Below are 12,445 nucleotides of genomic sequence, written 5' to 3' on the forward strand. Positions count from 1 at the left end.
GATCACACCGATTGGGACGATGATTGTCAAAAGGCCTTTGACAGGATAAAGGAAATCCTATCCAAACCTCCTGTCCTCATGCCACCTTAGCAGAGAATTCTCTTCTCCCTATACCTGACTGTCACTGACGTAGCCATGGGAGTGATGCGTGTCCTAAATATGATGTTTTACACCCTATTTTACACGCATTTTAGAGCTCAATTATGTAGTTTATGCTACTATTTTCCCTATTTCCGTATACTTTCGTGTTTTTGTTTAATATTGGAGAAATGGGAAGAATGCAGCGGAAAATGAGCCGAATCCGTCCCCGAGTACTAGGCATAGGACCTGACGTGAAGTAAAGACTCGGGAAGTGAACTTGGTGCGCGTATTGAGGCCCGAAAGACAAATTTACTAGGCTTTTGGAGCAAAGTACCTGTTGAAGCAGTCGATCGACTGGTGCCCTTAGTCGATCGACCAGAGCAAGATTCCTAAATTAGATCAGAAGCTACTGTTCAGCGAAGCTTGGTCGATCGACTGGTCCTAGTGGTCGATCGACCACACAACGACTCTGGCGCAAATTAAAGACGAGAGTTAGAAGCCCAATTGTAATTAGGTTTTTTTTAGAATAAGAGTCACGCTACACTATTATATAACGTGAACCCTTTGTTTCAGAAGGGGCATCGAATTTTTAGGATTCAATACCAACACTACAACAAAATGGCACTTGCGCCACGAATTATGTCACGGGAATTCGTAATTCGTGGCGTAAATTTGCTTGGCCACGGGAAAAAAAAAACCCTTACTTTAAAATTAATTGGTAAAAAATGCTATGTCACGGGAAAAATATATCCGTGGCAAATAATTGTTTTTAGTCACGAATTAAGTTACACCCGTGGCTAATAAATGTGTTTAGCCACGAATTAAGTCACGACCGTGGCTAATAATTTTTTTTAGCCACACCGTCGTGGCTAATTAGGATTTTTTCCCACGAGTATATTACACCGTGACTATTTACGGGTCTTAGCCACGCACTGCCGTGGCTAATAATTTTGCTATGATAACATATAATAGTACAAAACCATTCAAATTGGTTAAGTTATTAATTAGTGTTATATTTGTCACACATACATTTTAATGATCGAATTAAATCCTTAATATCAAAGTGCCTATTTTTATTTGAATATATTATTAATTGTTACATTTTATTGTGAATGGGTCACAATTATTCTGTTTTAATTTTAAGACGGAAAATGACCGATTTAAGGGAGGCTTATTAACAAACGCATCCTCCTTAAACTAAAAGAATAAGTCAATTAAAACATTTTCCCGCTCAAATTTTCTAGCCTGGGAACAAACTATTATTATGTAGAATTAGGCCCGTACAAGGTTAATTGGTTATATCATCTTTAGAATCTTCCGATACTAAAAGGGGTGAGATAAATTGGTGTACCCTTAGAAGTATTCAATGGCAACATTAATTTTTTTATAAGGTCTTAAACATAAAAGTAGGTTTTTTGTTAGGTCTTATATGTAAAAGTTGTATTTGATAAATGTCAATCATATACAATCTTCTTTTACAAAAAAATATAGGGTACATTTTTTTAACACAAATTATAGGTACACCAATTCTCATTGAAGACGGACACTTTTCGTCACAAGCTGAAGACGGGCTAAATGTCACCATTTTAACGACAAAATGTGACCAATTTAATGACAAATTATTATAGCTTAGGAAATTGTTCTGTAACTTTTTAATTAAAATGGTTACATTTTTGTCTTAAATGGGTCGCATTTTGCCCCGTCTTCATCTTGTGACGAAATGGACCTGTCAGAAGGAAGACGCTTTATTATAGGTAAGACGGTTTTATATTGTGAGATAGATCATTTTTATTAAAAATTATTCACATAATGCTAGTAAGTGAGTTGTTTTTTTACGCATTGAAATCATCCCATAGTATAAGACCGTCTCAGACAATAATATTTTTTTAATTATTAAAATCCATATACATGACAATCTAAAATTATCACGGGACCTACAAAAGTTAGTAAAACGCTAATAACATTAACGTACCGCCAAATTCTTATACCATGTTTTTCGGTAGACAACTCTACCACGTTCATATCGATCAATATTTTGCCAAAAACAAAGAAGTACCAAATTAATCAAAAACCTAAAAACGTATTACTGTGAAACCATTCATCTTCTTTGGATTTGCTTTGGCTGCATCCTTCTACGCACTGTGCTCACGTCGAATCTACGGGACACTAGTAAGTCGTCTTATTTACCGTATTCAATTAAAATTATGTTTCAATTATAATTTGTGGATTGTTTTTTGCGAATTGTGAATTGTTTTTCTGTGAATTATGGATTCCATATTGCTTATTCTAAATTGATAATTGTGAATTGAAATTTTGGGGATTGGGGATTGCAAATTATGGATATTAAATTATTTAGTTGTTTTACAGTTCATTTGGTTGTTACGTACAATTTGTAGGGCACAAAGAGTGAGAATCGCGCCAGTCATACTTCAGTCTGCGTATGAGTACAAATCGTGTTAAACTCATCACGACTTAGGATGATGAAAATGCAAAAAAATCTGGAGCAGAATTCTTCCATTATAATATCCCTTCCTATATTTCACCCGTCCTAATCATTTGTTTACTTTTGATTAAAACATCCCTCCGTCCCAATCTAAATTTTTGTTAACAGCCAAGACGTGTTACTTAGACCATATTTTTTCCAACATTCAAAACTAGATTAAACTAAACTGAATTTAGCTACCTTTAAGCTTGTTCATTCAACAACTCTTAGACGAATCAATGTAACATTAAAAGCAAAAGAACAAGCTTTGGACACCCTTTAATACCACCTCTTAATACTATTCCGGGTATACTTGGCCTTCGTATTTTATATATCATTGCAAAATAATTTTCGACATCCATTTTATGCTCAACTTTACAATTATGCCATGCCCTATAATTAATTTCGTGGTTTTTAACGTTTTTTATTTCGTTTTTTTAGTAAAATGGAATTTTATTTTATTTTTTTATATCTTAGTTACTCGTCTTCTACACTCATGGATACAACGGATGCTTTCAAGAGAAGATTAGAATGGATGGGATGCAATGATAGGACTAGTGAGTTGTATATAAATGGAGTTAAAGAGTTTCTTGATTTTGCATTCGCTAATTCACCTTCAGCTAGTGATACTAATGATGAGGAACCTACTGTCCCTTGTCCTTGTTATACATGCAATAACAAACACCATAAGAAAAGAGAAAATATATTTGATGATCTAATGCTAAATGGAATAGTTCGTGGATATGTTCGTTGGGTTTATCACGGTGAATATAAAACTCCACTCAAACGATGTAGAGGTGAATTAGAAGAGAGTAGTAATGATCATATCTTTGCTATGATTCATGAATCTCGTGAACCTATATCAATGATCGGTGAAATAAACGAGGGTGCTGAATTTACAAATGATGCTTCTTTCGAAGAAGATACTCGTAGAAAAGATGTTAATGAAGAAAAAATTATTGAAAAATTGATTAATGATGCGCAATGTACCTCTCTCGTATCCCGGTGTGAAGATCATTCAAAGTTGTCATTTATTTTGAAATTGTTCCAAACTAAATGTATGGATGGGATGACAAATAAAGCTTTTTCTAGTATGCATCAAATGTTCAAGAATGTATTGCCTACGGGAGCAGATATTCCTTCGTCATATTATGAAGCACGAAAAATGATTACTGATTTGGGATTTGATTATGAAAAAATAGAAGCTTGTGAAAATGATTGTATGCTATTTTGGAAGGAGAATATATATCTTGAAAAGTGCAAAGTATGTAATAAAGTGCGTGATAAAATCTCCCCAAATGTACTACGATATTTTCCAATAACTCCTAGATTACAAAGGCTGTTCATGTCAACTAAAACCTCTGAAGATATGAGATGGCATTCGAAATGTAAAACTGATGATGGAGTTCTTAGACATCCTAGTGATAGTGAAGCATGGAAGCATTTTGATAAGTTGTATCCTTCATTTGCCAAAGACCCTAGAAATGTAAGACTAGGCTAGTGATAGTGAAGCATGGGTTTAACCCTTTCGGCGGCCTTAGAAGTGACTACAGTATATGGCCAGTCGTAATTGTTATATATAACCTCCCGCCATGGATGTGCATGAAACAACCTTATTCAATTCTATCTTTGTTAATCCCTGGGAAGAGTGGCCCCGGCAATAATATCGATGTATACTTGCAGCCTTTAGTTGAAGAATTAAAGCAACTATGGGATGTTGGATCTATAACTTTTGATGCTTCTACTCGTGAATATTTCAATATGCATGCTGCATTTATGTGGACTATCAATGACTTTCCTGCTTACGCAAACTTGTCTGGATGGTCTACAAAAGATTATAAGGCATGTCCTTGTTGTATGAATGACAAAAACTCGATGCGATTGCCTAATTGTTCAAAGATATGTTACATGGATCATCGTTGTTTTCTATCTAGTGATCATAAATGGAGGGATAGTAAAACTTTTAATGGCAAACCGGAGAGAAGAGACCCTCCAGCACCACTATCAGGTCATGATATTCTATCTCATCTTCACGATTTTAAAGACATGAAGTTTGGAAAAACTGTTACTCACCCAAAGAGAGGTGATAATTGGAAAAAGAAGAGCATATTTTTTGACTTGCCATACTGGAGTAGCTTATTGCTTCGCCACAATCTGGATGTTATGCATATTGAAAAAAATGTGTGTGACAATATTCTTGGCACGTTACTTGACATTGAAGGAAAAACCAAAGATAGCATAAAAGCAAGACATGATTTGAAATTGTTGAAGATTATGAAACATCTAGCTCCTAAGCTTATAAATGGGAAATGACATATCCCACCAGCGCCTTATACCTTATCTAAAAGTCAGAAGGATAAGGTGTTTAAATTTTTGGAAGGCTTAAAAGTTCCAGATGGGTACTCTTCTAACATCTCCAAATGCATAAATTTAGACAAACGTAAGATATTGGGGCTCAAATCTCACGATTGTCATGTAATTTTGGAGCAGTTATTGCCATTTTCTATCCGTGGAGTGTCACAACCTAAAGTATATGAGGTGATTGCTAAAATTAGCATATTTTTTAAGGAGTTATGTTCAAGAACATTAAATCTAGAGGTCTTAGATCGCATTCAAGATAGAATCATTCTTACATTGTGTGAGATGGAAAAAATATTTCTTCCTTCTTTTTTTGATATTATGGTGCATCTATGTGTTCACCTTCCTGCGGAAGCAAAAATCGCTGGACCTGTGCAATATCGTTGGATGTATCCAGTAGAGAGGTACTATATAGTGTTTTACAACACTACTAAATTAATTTTAATATAATAACTAGCTATAGACTAACATGCTTACTAATATTTTATAGGCTTCTACGCAAGTTTAAGTGCTATGTACGTAATAGGAATAGACCAGAAGGTTCGATTGCAGAAGGATATATTATTGAATAATGCATGAATTTTTGTTCGAAGTACCTGAGTGAAATTGAGACAAAATTTAACCAGTACGAAAGAAATGCAGATAAGCAAATTGAAGGTTATAAGGGTCTAGCAATATTCAAACCTTTAGGCTCGCCTTTAGGAAAACCAAAAACACGGTTGCTTACTGATATTGAAGTAACACAAGCTCATGAATATGTGCTTAGGAATTGTGAGGAAGCTCAAACATATATAAGGTACTCAGTGGTCATTTAACAATTTTAGCTCATTTTAGAATTATATCAACTATCTATATTATTATTTTTAATTTTCATTCTTTAACTAGTGAATACACAGAAGGCTTGTTTGACGATTGTCTATCTATGTGGTTCCAAGATCGGGTAAGTTTTTTTTTTTTAGAAAACTTCATATAATAGTATTAATTTAATTATATTTTTTTTAAACACTTAAAAGATATATTTTTAATAAACCATTTATTGTAACTAGATTTCATGCTTATTCGAGGAAGGAGATGGTCAAGTGCTTCAAGATTTAAAAACTTTGTCGTTAGGTCCTTTCAAAGGTGTTCAGTATTTCAGGGGTTTTTTAGCAAATGGTTTTAGATTTCATACAAGAGATGTTGAAACAAAGAGGAGAAATCAAAATAGTGGAGTAATGGTAAAGGGGGTTGGACATGATTATTATGGAGTTCTGACAGATATAATTTGTCTACGATATTTGGATGGAAATCGTGTTGTATTGTTTCGCTGTGATTTGTGGGATGTTCATAGTCCCGGCAAAGGTGTCAAGGTTGACAAATTTGGTTTTGTTAGCATTAATTCTAAAAAGAGGTTACATATAACGGAGCCTTTCGTGCTTATGTCCCAAGCTGAACAAGTTTTTTATGTTAAAGATGGGATTGACCCAAATTGGCTTATGGTTATCAAGACTCATCCAAGACACCATTATGATATTCTAGAAAAAGAGCAATGTGAAAATGATGGGGATGCTTTGCAACAAAGTCATCCAGGATCCACATATGATGAGTTTTTAGCTACACTAAGTGTTGATTATATTGATACAACATCAGAACTTATAAGAGATGACATGGAAGATACTGTTGTTGATTCAACGAACCAAAATCAACCCAAGGAACTAAATGTCATAGGAACTGAAAACGATAACATTGATGAAAGCTCTGATGACGATGAAGATTTTAGTGATATTGATCGTGATGAAGAGGTCGACGAAGATTTTGATATAGCTTGATATTTATATGCTTAATTTGAGACATTTGTGTTGTGTTGAGTTCGCACTGTGGTTATTATACATGGACATGTTTCCCTTTCTTTTTTTAAATGAATGCTTTTGTGCTAAAGTCGCTTATTATATTATTATTCTTTAACATGGGTTATTTTGATAGCTTCTAAATGTCAAAGACAGGAAAAACGAAGACACGGGCAGATATGCCTCCAACTTCAATGAACAAATATGAAAGAGACAGGCTCTTGAATATTGAAGCCAACAAGAAAAAAATGGAATCGTTGAATATCAAGCGCATTGCTGCATCCATGACTAGTTTAGTTGATTCTACAAATCAGAAAAAGAAGAAAGGTAAAAAAAGAAAAATTGCAGATGAAGACGAAGATTACACAACAGAGTTTGGTGAGGATGTCCAGCATTCAGATAAAGAATGTGAGAATGGGGCAGATATTGTAACTAAAACGAAGGTATGATTTTATAATTTAGGATGTATATATTCTACTTTTTTTTTGGTGGAATGTTAAATTCTTATATTATATTATCGTGACATTACAAGCACCAATTTTACAAACTTCTTCAAGGCCTGAACCTATCCTAATTACATGCTTTAGCCCTAACACGAATACCTACCTGCTGCTTAACCTGCTGCAATATTACATTGGGATGAGTAAGCACATTGTCAAAATGACACCTGTTTCTAGCCAACCAAATCCGATAGATAAGAGCTGTATCACTTGCAAAGATCACATGCCTCTTAATCAAAGACCTTACTCTCAACTTCCTGCACCACTCCATACACAGCTGATAAGGGAGCGGACAATTTAACCAACCATTCAGCATCTGTAAACACCTCTTGCTGAAATCACATTCAAAGAACAAGAGATTCTGTGTTTCCATAGCCACTCCACACATCTCACAGTCAGTATCTCCAAAGCCACCAAAATGTCTCAGTCTATCCTTGGTATATAATCTCTTCAGCATAAACAACCAGACTATAAACGCATGCTTGGGAGCATTCAGTCTGTTCCACACAATATTATACCACCATACCTTATCATGTCTATCCATTAACCAATGATAACCAGCTGCAGGAGTGTACACTCCATTATTTGTACTCCAAACTCCATTAGCATACCCCTGCACTATTTTGTCCTTAGTCTTACAAATTTGTCGCCATGTCCAAGTAGTGTTCACAGTAGGCTTATAACTGGTCCAATCTTGCTGTTTAATATAAACATAAATTATATAATAATTGCCTTTATTTTATAAATGAAGCAGAAGAAAGCTGAAACAAAAGACAAAGCAAGAGAAGCCAATTCATTCCACCATTGTCGCTTGCCAATTTTCTCAAAATGAACAATAAACAGCGACGTGAAGTGATGGGGAATGAGGCACTTCAATCAGTTTCCTCGGCTTTAAAAGTCGTCCAACAAGGTAGTTTCTTAACTTAATGTTTGCTTGAAGTTATACATTAAATTTAACTAATACTGACCGTTAAAAGAATGTCTTTGTACAGACTATCGATAGTCGGAACATATTGGTCTTAACCAGGACATTAACCAGGACGTTGATTCAGATGATTCAGATGGTACATGATACAAGAAGCTAAAACTTGTACTACTTTGAAATATATCGTTTATTTTCTTAATGCTTTTCTACATGAAACAGATATTAATAACGAAGAATTTAATCAATTTATGGCTATGGAAAGAGGTACTAACAAATTTCAAATATATTTTTGCTTTTCATTGAATTAAATACTCATTATTAAATTGATGAAAATTTTTATGTTCTAATTTATTAGAGGATGATGAATGCCAATACGATACTGATGATGAGTTTATCCAAATGGACAAAGGTATTTAATTTAACTTGCTTCTATAATATTCAGGCTACGGGTTTGGTGGTTTACGTGTTTAATTAACTACACATTTTTTATTTGACTGAAATATACTTTCATTATCTTTGAATTTTCCTTCATTAACAATTTGTGTATATATTTTTTATTTATCGGACCTTAACAGCTAACTTAGATGTCTAATGAATTATTTTTTATACACTATTTGTACATATAGAAACAGAACAAACACCCCAGGAAGAACAAGGTGAAGGGGAGTCTGATGAACATGACATGGATGAAGATGCGATTTGGGATAAGGAAGTTGAAGGTCAATTAAGTGGACCAAAAGAAATCATTCATATGGACAATGAAAACATTACTTCTGGTATTGGCAAAAAATTTTCTTTCAGATGACTATGTTAGCCTAACATATAAAGTTGGAGATAAAATGAATTCTGTATATTCTTGTTATTTGAAATAGTCTGACATTTTGTTTTCTACCACTGGAAACAATCATCTTATGTAGGTAATGTAAAAAAAACAAGAGGGCCTGTGTATTGTAGAAAACTTACCGCGTTAGCTCCTGGGGAAAAGATTTTCGTAGAGTTTGATGACGATGGCAATCCAATTGGTAAGTATGCGACAACGTATGCTTACTTCCTCGGCGATCAAATCAGCAATCGAACCGTATGTCCCGTGCAAGTCGATGGATGGGATGATTTCAAAACAGAGACACTCGATCATTTATGGAGATGCGTTTTGGTAATATTGTTTAAATTAATCGTTTTTATTATTGCTAAAATATTCTTTTTTTCCTAAAATTCTATATTCTGATATACTTTAGGAGATATGTGACTTTGACAATCCTGAGTTAAGAAGAGAAGCTGTAATGAAGCATGCGAGGAGCTTGTTTAGGGGCAGAAGGTATAAGTTGAAGCAAAAATATATAGTTGAACCAAAACTTACTACAAAGGAGGAGCAATTGAATAATAGGCCCAAAGACATGCTAAAAGCAGATTGGAAATACTTGGTTGAGCTCTGGCGAAGTCCTAAATTTCAGGTATTGTTGTATATAATTTTTTTTTTTACTTGTTGGTTGTTATAAATTTCATTTACTCATATATATTTTCATCAGTTACATAGGTCAGACAATTCAATTAAAGATGATTATCGAACTTATTTTATATACTTCTAATAGATTATATACGTTACTAAATCATCAGGTTAATGTGTGTTAATTTATTTTTGTTTCAGGAGAAAAGTAACAAAGCTAAGCATAGCAGGTCATTTCAAAAAATGCCTCACTATACTGGGTCCAAAAGTCATGCTCGCGTTAGAGAAGATATTGTAAGTTTGTATTTAAGACACAAAAGGTGTTATAAGTATCACATAACGTAATTTATCTTTGTGCAATTTGTGTTTTTTTAGCTTACATTTAACGAAAATGACCGTGATTGATTTGTTTGATTGTAATTGCAGAAGCAAAGAAAAGGAACTTGTTCTCGAGTTGATGTATTGCTAGAAACTCGTAAAAGGAAATCAAGTAATCCGGTCAATATTGCTAATTTAGATTATAACACGACAAAAATTGTAAGGATTTGATATTTTGTGATCTTTCAATTATTATTTTTTTTGAAATGCTCACTTTTATATATGTTAATTATTTTCAACGATTTATGTAGGAAGAGATAAACAAAAAGAAGAAAGAAAGAGAAGAAGGAATTCATAAAAAGATAGACGACGAAATTCTTATGGAAGTTCTTGGGCCAGAAAAACATGGATATTTGCGTTGCTATGGACGAGGTAAAAATATTACACAATGCTTTGGAGTAAAGCCTTCACGTATAGATCTTGTTAAGGAAGTTGTAGAAGTTAGACGAACAACTCAAGATGTCATGGAACAAGCTAGGAATGAAATACAGAGGGCAAGACAAGAAGTAGAAGATATTCGAAAAGAAGCTGAAGCAGCCAAGAAAGAAGCTGAGGCAAAGGTGGACGAAAAGATAGCAACTAATAATGAAATGTGGCAGAAGAAACTCGAGAATTTGTTGAAGTCATATGGGATCAGACCATCTCACTAAGGTTAGTTTATGCGTTCTTTATTGAGTTAAAAAAAAATACACTCTACCTTTAAATGATATTCATATTGGATAAATCGCAATTTATTTCCAACGACACTTGTATTAATATTTTTTCCATCGTTTTTTTTATAGGTGTTTATGTTGGTTCGCTTTGGAAGTACAAATATGGAGCAAACAAGTCTACATCGGAAGCATAAACCACTACATTTTTAATTTTATTTATATTTTTTACTGGTTTTAGGTGCACGACCGTGGATATTAATTTTTTTGTCCATTTTTTGGACATGTATTTTAGAATACTTATGTTTTTAGGGCTTGCTTAACTCTTATAAAAGACAAGGATGCTACATTTTACGTAATTAACAATAAGATCTTATTTTCTTTTTACGACCATATGTGTTATCTACTACTTACTAATGTGTTAGCCACGTAAACTATAAAATTTGTCACGATAATATTTGAGGCTATTAATTTTTAGTCGTAGGAGTATTTTTGTCACGGTATTGTTTCGTGGCTAGTAATGTTTAGCCACGGGAATTTTATTATTCATCCTAGACAATATTTGTGGGCAATAATGTTTAGCCACGGGAGTCGTTTTTGCCAGGTTACTCTTTCGTGACTAATATCTTTTAGCCACGGAAATTTTAATTTTCAGCCACTATAAAATTTGTGGCTGTTAATATTTAGTCACGAGAGTCTCTTTTTTGTCACGTTATTATTTCGTGGCCACTAATATTTAGCCATGGAATTTTTTTTAATTTAGCCACAATATTACCTTGTGGCTAAAACAATTTTAACCACGGGAAACTTGTTTAGCCACACAATTTTAGTCACGGGGAATACCGTGGCCAATTGGCTAATTTAAGTCACGTTGCAGTTTTTCCCGTGGCTAAATTCTGCCACGGCCACTTGCGTCACGATTGATATTCCCGTGGCAAAATAGTATAGCCACGGGAATTTACTACTTGCGCCACGTATTTAAACGTGACGCAAGTGCTTATTTGTTGTAGTGCAAGTTTTTATTAATAAACATTCAATACAATTAGCTCTATTTTTCGTTAATAAAGTTCGTGCTTTCGGATTCTACTCCCTGCTTCCATTCGGTAATTTTGATTCCTTAATTTCAGTTTGCTTTTATTCATTCATAGATTAGTATTGCATAGAGTAGTTTCCCAAAGCCTTATTTTGTTTATGCATCTTATTTACTTAGTTTATTTAATCATGCATCCAATATCGTTAATTGTTAATTTCGTTGATGTAGGGGACCTGTAGTGTAGGCGGCGTAGAATTCGTAGAACTGATACCATTGGTCGATCGACTGAGCCTGTTGGTCGATCGACCATCTCTCGTAAAGATCAGCTCCAATTTAATTGATTAAATTGCTTAATTCGATAAATCGAGTGCACGCGACTAGTTGAATACTTAGTAATTGACCGACCCATTAGATCGAAAGATAGGGGAGGGAATTAGACTACCAATTGAAACGACTAAATTATACCGAGATCGAAAGATAGGTAGAATTTAGGCTTTTAAGAATCACTTTTCAGGGCGAGAGTCAGTATTAGTGATACTTAGGGACCCGTAGCTAGATCGAATGATGCTACCTGTTAAGAATGGACCGAGAGGACTTCTTATTTTCCCGTTTTACATGATTATTTCAGACTTCCCTAGGATACTGCCGTCGAAACTACAGTGAACCGACCATCTTAGCATCCTTTTAATATTTGATTTCATCTAATTTCTTTAATTGCTCATTTATTTGCTTTAGTTTAGTTTTAGTTTTATTGCCTTTAGTTATAGA

The 12,445-nt window shown here is 34.1% G+C and overlaps 1 protein-coding gene and 1 long non-coding RNA gene across 2 annotated transcripts; both read left to right on the forward strand.

The window, feature by feature from the left end:
- The first annotated feature begins 2,094 nt into the window (after nucleotides 1–2,094).
- Nucleotides 2,095–8,022, forward strand: LOC141633270 (uncharacterized). The gene is made up of 3 exons (XR_012538064.1): nucleotides 2,095–2,250; nucleotides 6,884–7,190; nucleotides 8,002–8,022. It is a non-coding gene; the product is annotated as an uncharacterized LOC141633270 (long non-coding RNA).
- Nucleotides 8,023–8,260: 238 nt separating this feature from the next.
- Nucleotides 8,261–10,972, forward strand: LOC141633214 (uncharacterized). Its single transcript, XM_074445664.1, has 10 exons — nucleotides 8,261–8,311; nucleotides 8,392–8,436; nucleotides 8,528–8,581; nucleotides 8,799–8,948; nucleotides 9,090–9,325; nucleotides 9,408–9,623; nucleotides 9,818–9,910; nucleotides 10,043–10,153; nucleotides 10,246–10,645; nucleotides 10,777–10,972. Exons 2-9 carry the CDS (start codon nucleotides 8,421–8,423, stop codon nucleotides 10,642–10,644), a joined length of 1,275 nt encoding a protein of 424 aa, XP_074301765.1. The 5' UTR covers nucleotides 8,261–8,311; nucleotides 8,392–8,420; the 3' UTR covers nucleotide 10,645; nucleotides 10,777–10,972.
- Nucleotides 10,973–12,445: the final 1,473 nt, after the last annotated feature.

The sequence above is a fragment of the Silene latifolia genome, chromosome Y (assembly GCF_048544455.1).
Source record: "Silene latifolia isolate original U9 population chromosome Y, ASM4854445v1, whole genome shotgun sequence".
Taxonomy (NCBI): domain Eukaryota; kingdom Viridiplantae; phylum Streptophyta; class Magnoliopsida; order Caryophyllales; family Caryophyllaceae; genus Silene; species Silene latifolia.